The 19,479-nt window shown below is 36.9% G+C and overlaps 1 protein-coding gene across 7 annotated transcripts in view; it reads right to left on the reverse strand.

Moving 5' to 3' along the window:
* The window catches only part of vps8 (VPS8 subunit of CORVET complex), a 184,731-nt gene that overhangs the window by 156,332 nt on the left and 8,920 nt on the right, over positions 1-19,479 (reverse strand). For 5 of the 7 annotated variants that reach the window (XR_007897689.1, XM_051702466.1, XM_051702465.1 and 2 more), the window contains exons 10-21: positions 18,127-18,280; positions 15,735-15,794; positions 12,771-12,878; positions 12,605-12,685; positions 12,319-12,489; positions 11,868-11,942; positions 7,092-7,127; positions 6,906-6,996; positions 6,551-6,613; positions 6,405-6,451; positions 6,062-6,151; positions 4,464-4,510 (exon numbers count right to left, since the gene is read on the reverse strand). Coding sequence is in view for 6 of the 7 variants with exons in the window: in XM_051702466.1 (XP_051558426.1) it covers positions 4,464-4,510; positions 6,062-6,151; positions 6,405-6,451; positions 6,551-6,613; positions 6,906-6,996; positions 7,092-7,127; positions 11,868-11,942; positions 12,319-12,489; positions 12,605-12,685; positions 12,771-12,878; positions 15,735-15,794; positions 18,127-18,280 (1,023 nt within the window). In the remaining variant the exon portion in view is untranslated. The remainder of the gene's footprint in view (positions 1-4,463; positions 4,511-6,061; positions 6,152-6,404; positions 6,452-6,550; positions 6,614-6,905; positions 6,997-7,091; positions 7,128-11,867; positions 11,943-12,318; positions 12,490-12,604; positions 12,686-12,770; positions 12,879-15,734; positions 15,795-18,126; positions 18,281-19,479) is intronic. The other 2 variants (XM_051702468.1, XM_051702467.1) reach the window with 1 other exon arrangement.

Here is a 19,479-nt window from a genome sequence, read left to right on the forward strand (position 1 = left end):
CAAGACAAAGTTCAACTTGATGCAAATGCAGAGTGATATTGCGCAGCGACAGCCAATGAGAAAAGACAGTGGAGCTCACATCATCATCTCCTGTGAGATAATGGAGACCAGTGCACGAAAGACGGGGGAGTTGTTATTGTCATAATAAAACAGTGAACCATGGCTGTGTCTCGTTTCAAAGGCTGCGTGCTAGGTAGGACGTGTCATTTGAAGGCTGCAGTATACCGAGTGTCCTCCTTTAAACAAGCCTCGATTAAACGAGACGGCCTACGTAGGACAAACGGAAACAGAAAACATGGTTGCTATGACAGCATACCACTCTTTAACAAGCGCAAGCGCTTTGAGTGAGAAGGGTACAAAGTCCCTCTGGAAGGGAATGCATGAGGTACATTTTAGGAGAGTTATAATGATGTAAAGAGAAAAGATTTTACAGGTGTACTTTTAGTCTAATACTTTATTTTAATTATATATTAATATAATTGTACATATTATATACTCTGCACCCATCTACTGAGGTACTTTAACTTGGGAATTAACATTCCTTGCATTTGAACATCATATTTACGGAAAAATGGCGTCACTTTTTGTTTAGACATTTCCGTTGAAGCAAAGAATTGTGGGTTGTGAGTGCCCACGAAGGATACACCTCATGCATCCTCCGAATTCCCGTCCCGTGAAAGAAGGTCGCATTCGAAGTGTCCTACTCGCTTTTCTGAAACGAGACAGCTTCAATGACATATGCGGCCGACAAATGCGACCTCCGGAGGACGCGGCCTCCAAACGAGACACAGCCCATGTCCGAAATTGTCAGCATTCTGAGTGAGTTTGATTGATACATTGAAAGATCGATCTTTGTGTTGATATAATGTATTGAGTATTGATGCAGTTTATAACACTTTCCCGCCCAGAATGCTAATTTTTAGCGGCAATTAAACTGATTTATTATAAAATTTGATATTGTACCAGAAATTGACGACTGTTAGTGAGTTTAATGCATACGTTAATAGACTGATCGTCTTGTTCATGATAGGATGCATTGAACACAGCTGTAGTTTATATAAAAGCACTCTCCCCTGCAGAATGTTCATTATTAGAGGCAAAACAAATTATTCCTTGTAAAATAAGAATTACATCTTTGTTTTACTGGCAATCTAGCTCATCTGTGATCAGATTTCTGAAGCTATGGCCAGTTGTGCAGCCAACCAATAACGTTACAGCGACAGCAGTAGGAATACCCACTAGCAACAAGAAATACAGAGACTAGCGACATCTAGCGACAAAATCGCTGACAGTGTGAACGGGGTTTAAGTTAACGCAGTTCCAATGCGCTAATGCACTGTAGACCGTAACGATTTTTCCTTGAAAATTTTGCTTTATTTATCAGCATGTTACGAGCCTTTAATAATAAACTAATAGATTTATGTTCTAATTTTGTGAAAATTAAACAGATGTCATCCTCTCTGGCAAGGAAAGACAATAAAATTATTAGTTGGGAGCCTAGTCTTTCTCAGTTTAATGAAAATAATAAAATGGGCCATTTAGACTTCTACATTTTCTCTCAGAGGATACCTCTGAATCTTACAGTATCATTCTTCAGTCACAAGGGCTTCTATGCCCCCATACTTGTGTATATGAATGTAAAAATGTCCTAAAAATATGTAATCTGAATGTAAGAATATTCAAACAAATATTGGATTAATGTTATTAAGCTTCAAAACGAACAGATGGTCTTTTAACATTCATATCCAACTTCACTCGACTGATAAACTCCATAAAATATTTTAATATTTTGGTAGAAGATCCCTCAGACTCCACTGCTTTGGCTGTCTCTGGGCCCCCAATTCAGTTTTTAAGAGACTATTTTTACTGTTTAGGATTTATTTATTTTTCATCTGCCAACTTGGAAATTCAGAAAAAAATTGCAAATTGCAAATGTGAATGTATATTGTGATAAATATAGATATCGAACGATATGAAAAAGAATATTGTGATTATATTTTTGGCCATATTGCCCAGCCCTATGTCAAAGTACTGTGGTATTATCATCAGATACCATCAATGTACTATGGTACTGCCACAAAATTTGTTATAAGGGCTGTATCAAAGAAGCTAATTTTGCTGATGCATTCGACTTAAAATTGCACTCAGTAATTGTTTGATTAAGTTGATTAATTTATTCAGGCACAAGAGTATCTAATAATAGGGGGTTATGGAGGTAAAGTGAGTAGCAATTGCCTGGTCATGTGATCTCAACATGTCAACCCCCATGAGGCAACCCACTCCATGTAAAATAAAACTGCTTTTATTAAGCTACTGATAGGAGTCTTCATCTCAAATGAGAGTGGACAACATTTTAAAAATATTTTAACACTTAAGTACTATATTTCTTTGTGTAAAGCTTTTTAATGAGTAAAATATTTTTTGTGAGTGCACCTTTTACAGCTAATTTGAAGTTAAAATATGGTTAAACCCCCTATGAAGTCATAAATACAGGAAGACATCAGAACAGAGGAAGATGAACATGTTGAAAACGTTTGACTAATGTAGAAACAGCTGGAAATAGAGGGAGGAGGTGATCAGGGTGCTGCATCCTGCTGATCTGAGACATGCTGCTGAAAATGGGCAGAGGAGGATTAGCTGAGAAGATGGGATGTTTGAGGTTTAATTGAGGTGTTAAGATTTGCTCTTCATCCTTCCTCTTACTCATTACCGAGCTCTGCTCTGCTGAGTCACATCTGTTAGTGTGAACACACATTCTAAAAAGTGCCTTTTTGAAACTGACATTGTTACAAGCACATTCTCTCACCTGCTAATCAACAAACTCAAACAATCACTCACATATATGCCCACACACAAACACACACCTCTTCAGATTCTCATTTGCACTTGATCTGACGGGAGATGCTAAAAGACCCGAGACTCAGTTCTACACACCCACTCAAACACTCACAAAAAGCAGAATATTGCAGAATATTGCAGAGTATTGCAGAGTGACAGCGACAAGACAGGAGAGGTAGAGGTATATTTCAGAACTCAAAACGCATTCCTCAATGCAAAAAGAGCATTTGTTGAAACCAGGCTGCCAAAATGACTTGTTTTCTACTTCCACACATTGTGATGTCACACAGATACATTTGTATCTGACCGCCTCCACAAAAACACTTCAACACCTACTTTACCTAATCACTACTGTAGTTTGCCCAGCAGCAGTGAGCAGACAGATGGCAAGGAGAGAGCAGGTCAGTCAAGAGCAGAAAGCCAATCATAACAGTGGGCATTTACTGTCAGGTCTTAAAGGAGAACCAGCACCAAAACCGAGTGTTTCTGACAGACGGTCAGAATGAGGGTGGAAAATGATAATTCTTTACAAATATATTACTGTTTTTGGGCAAAAAACTTTACTAATATTATAAGTCAACCTCAAGGAACATTAAAATAATAAAAGAGCCGGTATATTAAGGTCATACTTTTTAGTTTTTTGTTTAAAGGAATATTCTGGGTTCAATACAAGTTAAGCTCAATCAAAAGCATTTGTGGCATAATATTGATTACCATAAAAATGTATTTCAACTCGTTCCTCCTTTCAAAAAAAGCAAAAATCGAGGTTATAGTGAGGCACTTACAATGAAAGTGAATGGGGGCCAATTTTTTAAGGTTAAAATACAAATTTTTCAAAAGTATAACCACAAGACATAAAGGATACGTGTATCAACATGATTTTAGTGTGATAAAATCCCTTATAAACCTTTTCTATGTAAAGTTATAGCCAATTTTACAACTTCGTTACCATGACGATGTAATGTCAACAAATCAAAAAAAATAAAAACGATGATTTAAACAACTTTACTGCTCAAATTATACAAAAGCTTTAACAGAAGAATGAATGTAAGTGCTTTCATAAAATTATAAGCTTCACATTTCTGTGTTTAAACCCTCCAAAAACTGGCCACGTTCACTTTCATTGTCTCCATTTACTTCCATTGTAAGGACCTCAATATAACCTACATTTTTTTTTTTTTTTTTTAAGAAAAAGGAGGAATGAGTCAAAATTAATTTTTGTGGTAATCAACATTATACCACAAATGCTTTAGCTTAACTTGTATTGAACCCGGAAAATTCCTTTAAGCACTTGCATGAATTAATCAGGAAAAAACTATTTATTATTTGAGCTGTAAAGTTGTCTAAATCGTCCCTTGGGAATACTTTTATAGGTGGATGAATTTGTGGTTATGCTTTTTTGAAGTAATTCCTGTGAATGTAGTTTCCTCTATGTTAACAACCCTTTGTAGTATCCTTGCAATTATCATGGAAAGCTATCAGGTTTACCAGTATTACGTGGTCATCACACAGAATCTACTGTGTACATATTACAAACAAATAATACGATAGGTCCTGTACTGTATGTTCCATAAGTCTGTGTATGTGTGTGTGTGTGTGTGTGTAGAAACTATCTTTACACTCACGTCCTCTGTAGGAGGAGACAGTAATTCACCATGACAGGAACCATGTCCTGCAGAGGAGAAAAGCAGAGGGAAAGGAGAAAAAGAAAAAGAGAGAGTTGAAGTGATGCTTACTATACTGTAGTAAACAATGAGATTAAACTCTTTATATTTTTATCAGCATTAACAAAATGTAACAAATTAGATCAATTAAACCACCGCAGGTTTTCATGTTCAATACTAAGGCAATATACCAAGTCCATAGCCTCTCATTTATCAGTAAATTATGTAGAAACCTTTAGAGAGAGACCTTCACAGCAAATTCATAAATTAAATCCAGATGGGACAAAAATAAAGGAATTTGCAGTCTTTGTATGGTGGAATGTAATGATCATCAAAGCTCAACAAGTATAAAATATCACCTACTGTAAAAGCAAAACACAATATTAAGAAAGCAGTGGACTGCTTTAGGCAAGTGGCAAAACCTTTGTTACATCTTATTTTACTTTCTTTCCTTAAAAAAAAAATGAACACAACGAAAATGATTGCAAGGTTCCTTCGGTTATTTCACCGTCAGTGTCCTATTACAGGCTATAGTCAAGCGTTTTTTGGGGGTTTTTTTGTACGCTCTTCTACCAGTCAATTTTGCTTTAAAAATTACTTTCATTTATTGAAACACGAAAAACTTCAAACAAAAATATTTCTAAGTTCGAATTATATTTCAAACAAAATGAAAATATAATTTAAATAACTAAGTGGTCAAAAAAATACACCCATAGATAACGCAAACACTTAATTTCGAGATAAGACGTTGAGCACGGTCGTTGTGCTGCGCCTAGCACAGTCACGAAAATAGAGCCCCATCTCTGAAGTTGGAAGTTGAAAATGTTGTGTTAAAAATTCCTGCATGGTAAAGTTTTGTACAGGTAAATGGCTGAAGGTTCAAACCAATGACTAGATAACACATATAATGTATATAGCGTCTGAAATAGTTTTCATACAATAATAGAATAACACTCTATTGAACATGGGTAAACTAACTGAATGAGAACATTCTGTTCCCAGTAAAAATGGCTTGTATGAAATGTGTGTGACAGACAGGCCTTTGGTGCAGCAGAACGCTCTATATTAAAACTAAATCTGTTCCCTAGATATACAGAGCTAAATCTGCCATTTGGCCATGGTGAGTGCCTTATTTTTGTGATGACAGAGTGCTTTTTAATGGCAAAAGGAGATCGGAGAGCGAGTGAGACCTGGAGGCAGAAGAGAGATGACATTAGTGGGCCATTATTGAATGCGGTTTCTGCCTTATGATGAGATGCAGTTTAAAAATGGATGCTGCAGGCCTGAAGACTGACATAAACGAGACTCTGTCCGTTGCTCTCTCAATCTGCTCTCCTCTCGCTCACATCTCTAAAAAGCCTCTATAAAACTAAAAACAATTCAGTTCAGTCTTGCTCTCTTTTATCGTTAAATTATTTGCAATCGTAACAAGGCAGTAGATAAACTTCTTGAGCTCTGTCCAAACTAATGATTCCATATGAAAACAGCACAGCAGAATTTAGCTCTCTGGCCTGATCACAGTAATCAGTGCTGGGGTAAATTTAGGGATGACCCATCACCTGGAAGTGCTGCTCCATCACCTGTATCTTTCCTTGCTCTGGACACTTTTTCAGAGAGCAGTCCACATACTGTAACAAAATCTCCACCATCTGAGAAGAGAGAAGATCAGGAAAGGAATTTGTCAAATTGTTTGGATTCAAAACACTTTCAGTTCAACAAATAAAATGTTAAACATATTCATTCACAAATCAGAATTGCCCAAGGGTTTTCTTGGTCGGTACATAAAATTTGACATTTAATTTATTTCCTGCACTTTTTGGCCTAACAGGAAATTGTCTGAAATTGTGAAACTTGAATTTTGGAGGTACAACAGTGCCCACATTAGCCTCACAAGACTATTACCTTGTCTGCAACCACACCTTTTCTCTTAGCAGGGTCTGCAAATAAACCTGTAACATAAATACCTTACATTAGTTCTGTGTTTCAGTCTGCATTTTGTGGCATCATTAGAGCATGCAAATAATTTCTAACTTTAATTGTATTCATACAGTTTTTGAAGTGGTAGTTTGAAGATGTAGCCTTAGTAGTCCATCTGTATCCTTTGCAATATGCTAATTAATTACACAACACAGTTTACAAAGTATGCATTTTTTGGGAATCGGTACATTTTGGTAGAAAAGTACTGCAGCTATGGTCTCACAATTTAAAAGACTGTACAAATTACATTTGTATAACTAAATGAAAAGGTCTGAGAGCTGTAAACATCCCCCCCCCCCCCCCCCAAAAAAAAAAAAAAAAACAAAAAAAAAAAATCACAGAATTTTCTGTCACAGAAACATTTGGTTCATAATTCAACTGAAGAAGTTTAAAGTGACTGGATGGATAGCAAACAGTAGGACTGACCTAGCACAGCTTTGGCAGTGCCCTCGTGGAAGGACCAAGCCAGAGAGAGAGCCTCCATGAACTTCTCCTGTTTCAGCAGATGGTCCACACGCTGCAGGACACCAAAACCAGTGTCACTTTCATCTTCAGCATGCTAATCATGCCAAAAATATACTTCTAATGATTTGTCATAAAACAATGCCTTACCTCACGCCAGTTCCTCAGTGTCATGATATGCACAGACTATGGAAAAAACACAATGATTAACCAATAAATCAAAGGGTGGTTCTTCAACTATTGGCACTTTTATGTCCCAGGGGTTTAAATAAAAATTAATAGAATTAAACTTTTTGAAGTGAAGCGGGGCTTAAACTGGACGTGCGTCGAAATGAAATAAAACACCCATTTTAAATGTAACTATTATATTTATAGTTTCTATAAATACAAAATGCCTTGAATATGCCTAGTCATAAAATATAAATAATAATAATAATTATTATTATTATTATTATTATTATTATGCTAATATTATTTTATTTTTTATTTTTCTTACCAGATGAAGCTGTATATGTATGTAGGCTACATTAACTGAATATTTTGTTAACTGTGGTTTCTTCTTGTATTTCTGACATTAATATCCACTGAAACAGAATTTTCTTTTATGCTCGTTTTCAGTTTTCGTCCATGCATGTATAACAATGTTATTCTGGAGGCGCGAGGTGTCAAACAATTGTAAAATGTCAAGCACACATTTTGCAATGAATTTTAAATACAAATACAAACATTAAAATTAATAAAAATAAGTCAAAATAGCCTACAAACAGGTGAAAGCCCTGCAAATCTTTCAGGAAGTTAAGATACACTTGATGCTGATTTTGTGTGAACGGATTTTAATGTAGATGACATCATTATTCAGTTTAAATACATGTGATGAATTAGAGAAATGCAGTGGAATAAATAGTAAGTGCAAGCCTCTAGTTTTTCCAGAAAAGAACAGCAGAAAAATAACATGCAAGTTTTAATTTCTTTGTATCACATGTGGAGGAATATTCTGAATAGATGTTCTCTCAATGGATCATTTACACTTTTTTTTGGGGGGGGGGAATAAAGGATTAATCAGATAATTACCTTAATCAGTGATATGGATGTAAATGTGGTCAACTTTAAACACGGACAGACAAGCTCCGCTGTGAAATCATCACTTAAGGTCAGGAATTAAACTGCGCACAGGTAGGTTTATGAATACATGGGAATCCGTACTCGTGAGTTGTGAGAAACATTAGCATAGACATTTCAAGAAGTGGAAAATGTATATGATATAGTATCTGAGTTAATGTTACTCTTGACAAGCACAGATTTCTGAGACGTGTACAATAAACAGAGACTGCAAACAGAGTCCATAATGGCCATTCCATTTGAAATCACACCGTTCGCATTTTCATCCACAAGGTTAACAGTTTAGTAATACTGGCTTCAGTTCACAGACATAAGTTCATAAGATCATAATTTCTTTGTAATTTTGGAAACGTTTATTTAAAATGTCGCTTTATCCTTATGCTTCTTGGATAATCAGTCTAACTAATATTTTTTTTCTATTATTCGGATGAATTTGTTATTCATTTTGAAGTCGGTTTTGAAGGTATTCAGCTACGTGCACATCCCTAGTAATTATGCAAAAAGGGTTTCAGTATTGGGGCCTGGGTAGCTCAGCGAGTATTGACGCTGACTACCACCCCTGGAGTCGCGAGTTCAAATCCAGGGTGTGCTGAGTGACTCCAGCCAGGTCTCCTAAGCAACCAAATTGGCCCGGTTGCAAGGGAGGGTAGAGTCACATGGGGTAACCTCCTTGTGGTCGTGATTAGTAGTTCTCGCTCTCAATGGGGCGCGTGATACGTTGTGCGTGGATCGTGGAGAGTAGCATGAGCCTTCACATGCTGGGAGTCTCAGCGGTGTCATGCACAACGAGCCATGTGATAAGATGCGTGGATTGACTGTCTCAGAAGCGGAGGCAACTGAGACTTGTCCTCTGCCACCCGGATTAAGGTAACCGCGCCACCATGAGGACCTACTAAGTAGTGGGAATTGGGCATTCCAAATTGGGTAGAAAAGAGGATTAAAAAAAAAAAAAAAAAAGGGTTTCAGTATTTAATTGGGTGTATTTAGGACACATAAAATGTTAGCTATGAAATTAGCAACACAAACGAGTAAAAAAAGTCCTTTCCATCACAGAATGCTGCCAAACAGAATACATACTTTGAGACATGGTGGAAATTACATTGTGGTGGAAATGTTCATGACGTTTCAGAGAAAATTTTAATTCTTCTGTTATGCATGTTAGATATTGTTGGTTGACAAATTAAGTTAACTTCTGACTGTGATAAATAATGTACTAGTAATAAAGTAGTGTGAAAAGTGTGTTTTAAAAGAGTCCACTGGGCAAAAACTGCCCATAGTTGAAGAAACACCCATTTGCCATTAAATGTATTGACAGAGCATAAAATCAGCCTCATTCATAAAATAGAGTACACATTAGGTGTTAATTCAGTTGATATAGTTGAGCTATTTAATAAGTGACTCTTGGGAGAAGTGATACAGGGCATAAGAATCAGTGTGACCTCCCAGAGCTGGCCCAAAACCATGTCTAATGGATTACCCGTGGGCAATTTTAATGCAGTCATTCTTTCTTGTCCCTCCTTCCAGCTGCCCCTCTCTCCATCACTATCTCTCCCCTTCCCTCCCTCTGGCTGCAGGTAAGAGGAAGTTCAGTGAGGACATCACGGAGAGCAGACCTTAATGAATATTCAGGATATGTGTGATGCCTAATTAGCATAACAGCCGTTGAGCGTGCCAGAGCTCAGTCAGAGGGATGCTGGAGGAGTCAGCCAAAATTACAGCTGAACACACACAATCCAGCATGTGCTACCAAGATACAATTCCTGATTTCAAATATTCATTACGGCACTAATATGACTGCAAAATGAAGATTATATACTGAATAGCCCTGCTGTATAGTGCTCTGTAGATCAAAAAGTGTTTCCAAAAGTGATAAGGTACAGCTAAATATTCATCAACAATAGACGTCTTTTGATAAAGTTCCAGTGTCTTTCGTGAGGCAGATCTTGAGGATCAAGCAAAGAAGGGAGTAATACAGCAGCTGGCATACTCCCTGATAATCTAGCACAGGTCAAAAGATTTAATTGGTAGAATTCACATAAACCATGGCATCTAATCTGCCGTTAAACAGGCTATCACCGATGTGGGCTTTAAGCTACCAGTTTAAAGTTGACACAAATACAAGGGTGTAACAAAATATTCAAGATTGGGGGGGCAAAGGTAGCATTTTAAGAATCAGTCATTGAAAAACCCATTCTGATGATAAGTCCCACATGAACTCACAGAACTCCACAAAAAACTCTGCTGAGTTCCACAAAGTCTGTACACCTGTCATTCATAAAAATCTAAAAATCCTCTGCCCTTTTGGCATATTCTGCCCAGATATCTTTGCTTACTTGATAATGCTTTCCTTTAGATAACAATAAGGGCAGTATTATTCTCATCCCCTTGTAACACATTTTTCCATGTTTAACCCTTGTGTTGTGTTCATCTGTGCTAACACCTTTGTGTTCCTGGTCAGAAATGACCGGCCCACTAAGATTGTTAATAAATCTCCCATATTGCATATATTATCCCAAGATATTGCATTAGATCTTTTTGTCAACTTTTTTTTTTATTATGACAGGTTTTGTACTTCTTTTTTGAACATATATATATATATATATATATATATATATATATATATATATATATATATATATATATTATTGATAGAAGGCGTCTGAGCTGAGCTTATACCGGCTAGTGAGGGGTACTCCCTGCAGATTTAAAAAAATAATAATAATAATGTAATAAATGAGTAAACACTTACTTGATCTAAACAAAATAGGTGTCATTTTAAAGCTTAGTATCTGTACTTTACAATGCATATAGCCGATCCTACCAATTTTTAAATAATGCTTTTTAATTTGCTGACAAATTAGAACGGTTTTGTTCTCATAATTTGCTAAATTTGTCTTCACAAAAATTATATTCAGAGTTGGTAAAAACATAAAAAAGATGAGATAACCATTTTTTATATATTATTGGAAAGATCTCAATAAGTAAGATGCAATGAGCAAATTTGTTTCACTCAGAGGCCAAACTGCAGTGAGTATTTGTGTATGCAATTCCCACTAACACACATAAATATAATAAACAGGAGTGTCTTTTTGTCATGTTTTCCTTATTATTTCATGAAACATACATACTGTATAACATAGACAATGACTCTTCGTAAATTACAGCAGACAATCCAATTAAAACAAGCCCAAACACAACATAATATGACAAGTAGATCTTGAAATATTTCTTAATTCCCGAAAGAGTGTCCATATAAAGATGATGCACAAAAAGGTTCTCAACACACATTGTGTGTGTGTACATTTGTGGACATGTCCAAGGACTTAGTGTTTGTAAACGCACATCCACATATGTGCTCATCTTCAGGACTGGGATGCTCCTGAACACTTAATATTTCTATATTTTGAAGTCTAATCCATTCATTTCCAACAGCCGGTCACTTTGGACCAGGAACACCACAGGTGTAACAAATGAAATAAAACCAGTAGCATTTTAAGAAAATAATCTAAAACAAAATTGTGTTCAGATGCCCTGTGTGAACAAAGTCATGGAAATGTATTCCCACTGGATGAAATAAAAATGTTAATTGGTCAGTTTTGACCGGAACACAATATACAGTAATGGTAAAATCCATTCCACTGATTTTCCCCCAAAATCATGGCAAAAAGGTGCCAGTTCTCTGAATATTTAGGTGAGAAGAGGGCATCTGCCTCAAAGTGTTTGGTGGTTATGGCCCTGAATGCAATAAGATAATGCTGCAATGAGCTTGTTTGTTTGTGTTCAATGTTATCATGATGGTGGCCTTACCTTCGTTCCTAGATAAATAATCTGGCCTGCATAGCTGCACACAGACTGGTAACATGCCTTCTCTCCAACTAGAGCCTGAAGATGAATAGAGGAAGAATGTTTAAAGGTCTCTATAAGGTACGTACAACAAAATCTCTATATAGCCCCTATTTAGCAAACCCTGAGAAAATGAAGAGGAAATACAGAAAGAAACCTGACATCCTATGTATTGGCCACAGAGCCTCTGGCACCTGAATATCTGTGTCTTTATGAATTTACATTGACCCTTGAATATTGAATATCTGCTCTCATGATTCTAGTGTCATCCTCGGACGACCTGCCCACAGACTGTCTGATGTACGTGTATTGTATGAAAAGATGGCTATAGCTGGTGGAATCCATCAGTTTTCACTGGTTGGCACAAGACTTGGTTTGACTTGGCTTGTGAAACTATCATAATCTTAGTCCTCACCAAGGCTTGGCTGACATTTCCTCCGGTGGCGAGGGATTTAAAATGGCTGCTATTGTAAACCAGCTGAAGCTCGGCCACATCCACTGTCTCCAGCTCGTCCTGACTGGGTCTGTCCACCACACGCAGCTTCTCTGTGCTGTCCATTAACACCAATGTACGGGGGTTTATCCACTGTATGGAGAACAGAGTAAGAGACAGAAAACAAGAAAGAAGGAACTTAAAACTGTACATTCCCATTCAAGTGACAACTGAAATGACTGTCAAACATAGTGATGGTCTGACTCACGCTCAGACTGATGAGGTCACAGTTGAGTTGGAGTTGTCGCTGTTTTATAACATGTATGGTCCCAGAATCATCCTTTTTAACCTGAACAGACACAAGAGAGTGGGTTTACTATCAAGCTATTCTGTTTTAAGCTTTATTTAGTTTACAATCTATTATTCAAACAGACCAGAAGGAAGTGGATGGTGTCTCCTCTGCAGAAGGCCAGAACAGGGTTGACTGCTTTCTGCACTGCCACAAAATGCCAAGCCAACAAGGGGATACTGCCAGGATCCGTCTGCATTCAAAACACATTTCGACATTTATAAGATGTTTAGAAATGCATTGACTAAAATTAAGAACAAAGACCATGTTTAAAGGGGTCATGACATGCCTTTTTTATTTTTATATGTTCCTTGTGGTTCACATACAATATTAGTACGTTTTTTGCACAAACTTTTTTGACTATTGTCATATATATGTAAAACATTATATTTTTCCACCCTCATTCTGAGCCTCTATCAGAAATGCTCAGTTTTGGAGCTGCTTCTCCTTTAAAACTTGACAGTAAACGCCCACTGTTATGATTGGTTCTCTGCTCTTGATGGACCTGCTCTCTCCTTGCCATCTCACTGCTCACCGCTGCTGGGCAAACTACAGTAGTGATTAGGTAAAGTAGGCATTGATGTGTTGTTGTGGAGGCTGAAGATGCAAATGTCTACCACAGTGTGACATCACAATGTGGAGGAATTCGAGAATGAGTTGTATTGGCAGCTTGGTTTTAACAAATGCTATTTTTGCAGTGAGGAGGAATTTTTCAGTTCTGAAACTTACAATATGTTTTTATAGTACAATGACCTCTTATATGTAAAAAGATCAAGGAAAATTTCACATCGGTCAAGAAGGTCAAGAACACATCCAGGCCACAATTCACCTTTATTTTGTTGAATGACAATTTAGGACAATTATGATTTTTTTTGCATTGTGGCATAATTTTCATTACAATTGAGCACATTTTCGTTCTCATTACCGTAATGCGTCTGGATATTGTACTTTTTTGTAATTCCCAATATTCTCCAAAGTTATTCTAATTAAACTGTCATTGCTGTAACAAAATAATCTTTAAAGGAATAGTTCACCCAAAAATGAAAATTCTCTCATCATTTACCCTCATGCCATCCCCGATGTTATTGATTTTCTTCTACAGAACACAAACGAAGATTTTTAGAAGAATATTTCAGCTCTGAAGGTCCTCACAACGCAAGTGAATGGTGACCAAAACTATAAAGGCAGCACAAAAGTAATCCATAAGACTCCAGTGATTAAATCCATATCTTCAGAAGTGATATGATAAGAGTGGGTGAGAAACAGGTCAATATTTAAGTCCTTTTTTACTATCAATATCCACTTTCCCTTTCACATTCTTCTACTTTTATTTTTGACAATTCACATTCTTCATGCATATCGCCACCTAATGGGCAGGGAGAATTTATATTAAAAATTGACTTAAAAATGTAGCTGTTTCTCACCTACACCTATCAAATCACTCATGAAGATAGAGATTTAACCACTGGAGTCGCATGGATTACTTTTATGCTGACAGTGTGCTTTTTAGAGCTTCAAAGTTTTGGTCACCATTCACTTGCATTGTAAGGACCTACAGAGCTGAAATATTCCTCTAAATATATTTTGTGTTCAGTTTAACAAAGAAAGTCATACACATTTTTGTATTTAAATCAACATAAATCAATAGCAGTACAACAAATACTACCATAATGTATAAAATTAACAATTTTAACAATATAGAATTATTTGTTCACATTACAGTAATGATTCTTTTTTTTTAATTTTTTTTTTTATATATGACAGTGACATGTTCTTGACAGCTTTGTGAGATTTACCCAATAGCAGTATTTTCTTATTGTCACAAAACACTGATGCTTCTTGATCTTCCTACTTAATTGTCATTTTTTCTACCAGCAGAAATAATCGCCACATAGTCAATGATAAATTTTTGTAGACATGTCAGATTTTTCAATGATTGAAAACAATCATTAAATTTGCAATTCTGTCTGGTGTCACTAGTGCTGCAGCAATTATACACTGCACTTTTGAAGACCATTAAATGACTTCTGAATGTTCTGAATCATGTAAGTGTTATTTTCCCAGGTTTGCTACAATCTAAGTAGGTGGTTTGCTTTATATTGAAGAAACTATAACAAGGTGCATAAAGTAAAGATGGGGAGCTGACACTGTCATCAGTTTAATGGAGAACACTGCCAAATAAAATAATGACAAGGAAGAGAGAGGAAAACCGAGAGCTGGTGGACAGCTTACTAGAGGAGGTGGCATGGAGAGAGAGAGAGAGACTATAGAGCAGTGGGTGGCAGGTCTGATAGGATTGCAGACAACAGGGAAAACTATGCTAAATGAAAATAAATAAAAACCAAGCATAATTGTGCATAGTTAGTACAGAAAACTAAATATGCTTATAAAAAAAAAAAATTTAAAAGGGAGGAGAAAATGCTTCCCATTTCTTTTGTTGTTGATCTCAAAAGCCGGATATCCAATTAAACGCCTTGGCACAAATTCAGCAGCCACTTAATAGAGGCCAGCCAAATTAGGCAGATGCCAACATGGTTAAAAGACCATTCGACCCAGACTACAATAAATATTACTTCACTTGCAGCAAGGATGTTGACCACAACTCATTTTGTGCAGTGAATTTCTAGCATAGTATATATAATAAATAAATGATAATATATTTAAATCCCTGATTTTAAGGACATTTCTGTGTACATTTGCAATATAAACAATTTTGGTACAGTGTTAGGATAGCCACTTGATGTTCAATGTATAATCTATGTTCTTAAGTAAAATAAATTGTGAACAAATGCTGTAAACAGTTAGCAAGTTCAGGGCTGGGTAATGTCAGGTAAGGCAAATGAATGTAACATGTATAATATTTTTGCAGTTTAGGAAAGGAAAAACATTAGAGATGGAGCCGATAATATGTACGTGCTGTGAAAGCAGATACTAATTTAATGCATAAAAACACAGATTAAAAGATTATGTTTGAGGTTCTGTGTTTATGGCTGGTGGAAATGCACACACAGACACGGACACACACAGAGAATGAGTTTGTATACTGCACCTTGCCGTAGGGAAAAGTCATCCAGACTTTGAGTGAAGGCTTCAGCCCTATCAGCAGTATCTGTCAAAACACAGAGTTCAGAGGCTTCATAAAACGGCAGACAGATAGAGAGTGATTGAGTATGTCTAGATGTTAGAGGCTGACTGGTGGCCTCAAATAAATAAGCACAATTATTTACCTTGGTAAGGATAGAGAGTTTTACAGTGTCATTATGAATGGGGTGCTTAAACAGAAAAATGCTTAACAAGTTTACATTATGCTTATTGAGCAAACATGAGCTTTATGGCCTATTCACACCAATAGCAAAACAAATTGGAGCTGAAGGGTCTATTCACAACAACAGTGAAACAAAAAAGCACTCCAGTCAGTCATGAGCTGTGATGTGAGATAAAACCCATCTAAAAATACAGATGTCACTGGTTTTAATGCAAAACAAATCGTATCTGATCAAAACAGATTTCACTAATTTTAAAGCAAAGCAAAATCCTACAACTCACTTAAATGCAAAATACAAGTGATCAGATAATTGCTCTTACATTAACCTTCTATTGTGTGACGTTGCCTCAGGGTAACAAATCTATTTGCTTCACTTTGCAAGCACATGATGCATGTAAGATGGCAATTAAATGGTTAATAATGCAATGATATAGAATAATGACAATAAAAGTGGTGTATTTTTAGCACTAACAATACAGTTGTTGTTATAAAATATAACAAAATATAATAGGTGGCACAATACTAAAATATTTTATTAGGAACACTATACTAATACTGGGTAGGGCCTCCCTTTATTCTCAAAACAGCCTCAATTGTTCATGGCATGGATTTCACAATATGTTGGAAACATTCCTTTGAGATTCTGGTCCATGTTGACATGATTACATCATGTAATTTATGCAGATTTGTCAGCTGCACATTCATGCTGCGAATCTCCCATTCTACCACATCCCAAAGGTGTTCTATTGGATTCAGATGTGGTGACTGGGAAGGCCACTGAAGAACAGTGAACTCGTTGTGTTCATGAAACCAGTTTGAGACGTCTTTTGCTTTGTGACATGGTGCATTATCATGCTGTAAGTAGCCATTAGAAGATGTGTAAATTTTGGCTATGAAGGGATGCACATGGTCAGCAACAATACTCAAGTAGGCTGTGGCATTCAAGCTATGATTGTTTAGTTTTAACGGGCCAAAAGTGTGCCAAGAAAACATTCCCCACACCAGTACACAACCGCCACCAGCCTGGGCTGTTGACACAAAGCAGGTTGGGTCCATGGATTCATGCTGTTGGAGCCAAATTCTGACTCTACCATCTGTATGCCTCAGCAGAAATTGAGATTCATCAGACCAGGCTATGTTTTTCCCAGGCTACAGCTGTCCAGTTTTGGTAAGCCTGTGTCCACTGCAGCCTCAGTTTTTGGATGTCAGAAGTGAAACCCAACATGGTCTTTTGCTGTTGTAGCCCATCCACCTCAAGGTTTGACATGTTGTGCATTCAGAGATGCTATTCTGCTCACTACAGTGGTACAGAGCCTTTCTGTCAGCTCGAACCAGTTTGTCCATTCTCCATTGACCTCTCTCATCAGCAAGGTGTTTCAGTCCACAGAAAGGCCGCTCACTGGATGGTATTTGTTTCTGGCACCCTTCTAAGTAAACTCTAGAGACTGTTCATTAAAATCCAAGGAGATCAGCAATCCTCAAACCAGCTCGTCTGGCACCAACAATCATGCCACGGTCAAAATCACTGAGATCACACTTTTTCCCCATTCTGATGGTTGATGTGAACTTTAACTGAAGCTCCTGACCCATATCAGCATGATTATATGCACTGCACTGCTGCTACATGATTGGCTGATTAGATAATCGCATAAATTAGTAGGTGTACAGGTGTTCCTAATAAAATGCTCAGTGAGTGTTACATATTTAATATATTTCTAATTTTGTCAGCAATCACTTTTCATATCTCATCTTTTTACTCCACTTGATTGTTACTACTATGGCTTTCATATGTTCCTTGTCCGTTTTACATCTACAGGATATGGAATACCAATTACAGACATCTGTCTCAAAAGCTTGTTTTTTATTGGTCGGTGAGTTTAAAAGAAAAAAGTAATAAAAATGAAGTATCGTGGTAAAAATGGACATAAAAGACAAAAAAAAACTTGCTTTATCCCCGAATAAACTTCATCTCAAGCGTGAACAGGTCCAAACGAATGCATTTTCGCCATTGTCTTGGTGAAATTTACAATGAAAATTTGCACTTAGTGTAAATAGGCTCTACATTGTAAATAGAAACTGTGGTTTGTGGGGAAACTGCCAGTAGACAGTACTGTGTGTTAGAGAACACCCTGGTTAAAGACTAGGCAGAAGTAGACAGTACTGACACCATGTATACCTTGGTGAGTGAGGCCATGGCCAGCAGGGAGTACTGAGTGATGGGATGTTCTTTCAGTTCAGGTCCAGCATGAAGAGGCTCCACACAGCAAACCTCTCCTTTAGAACCACTGAATAAACACCTGGATTCACATGTCCTCATCCCCATCACCCTCCTGCAAAGACAGAGAAAGAAAGAGAGAGAGAGCTTTACTCTTTGAAATCCTTGCAAATGCTTTGGCAATACAATGAAATATTTGACAAGCCATTAAATCACAATCTAAATTGAATTGAGAATGTTCCTCCTAGGTCAAAGAAGTTTTTCACTGGGTTCACATGACTCGTATAATATAATAGTGTTCCAGTATTACAGCAGTGAATTGTAGATACCTGACACATTATGAGTATGAATGTTTTTCAGTCGACAAAAGCATTTAGTGGAGAACGAATATCCTCCTCAAATCAGACGTAAAAGAATATACAGAATTCATCAAATTCAGATAAATATATTTCTGTTGGAATGATCTTTTGGAGTTTGAATGATTACTGAGGAAATGCAGACTTTTTTATAATCAAGATTGAGGAAAATATGTAATGGAATTCAGTAACATTTAACAATAAGGTTCCATTCATTAACATTAGTTAAGGCATTAGGGCCCGGGTGGCTCTGCGAGTATTGATGCTGACTACCACCCCTGGAGTCATGAGTTCGAATCCAGGGTGTGCTGAGTGACTCCAGCCAGGTCTCCTAAGCAACCAAATTGGCCCAGTTGGTAGAGAGGGTAGATTCACATGGGGTAACCTCCTCGTGGTCACGATTAGTTGTTCTCGCTCTCAATGAGGCTCGTGGCAAGTTCTGTGTGGATCGCGGAGAGTAGCATGAGCCTCCACATGCGGAGTCTCCGCGGTGTCATGTACAACGAGCCACGTGATAAGATGCGCGGATTGGCAGTCTCAGAAGCGGAGGCAACTGAGACTTGTCCTCCGCCACTCGGATTGAGGTGAGTAACCGCGCCACTACAAGGACCTACTAAGTAGTTGGAATTGGGCATTCCAAATTGGGAGAAAAGGGGATAAATAATAAAAAAAACATTAGTTAATGCATTAGGTATCATGAACAAACAACTAACAATATATTTTTTACATCATTTATTAATCTTTGTTAATGTTAGTTTATAAAAATACAATTGTACATTGTTTGTTCATGTTAGTTTATAGTGCATTAACTAATGTTAACAAATACAACTTTTGCTTTAAAAAATTTATTACTATATGTTGAAATTTACATTAACTAAGATTAATAAATGCTGCAAAAGTATTGTTCATTGTTAGTTCATGTTAACTAATGTTGTTAACTAATGGTAACAAATGGCAC

Source organism: Myxocyprinus asiaticus, chromosome 7 (assembly GCF_019703515.2).
Source record: "Myxocyprinus asiaticus isolate MX2 ecotype Aquarium Trade chromosome 7, UBuf_Myxa_2, whole genome shotgun sequence".
Lineage (NCBI taxonomy): Eukaryota > Metazoa > Chordata > Actinopteri > Cypriniformes > Catostomidae > Myxocyprinus > Myxocyprinus asiaticus.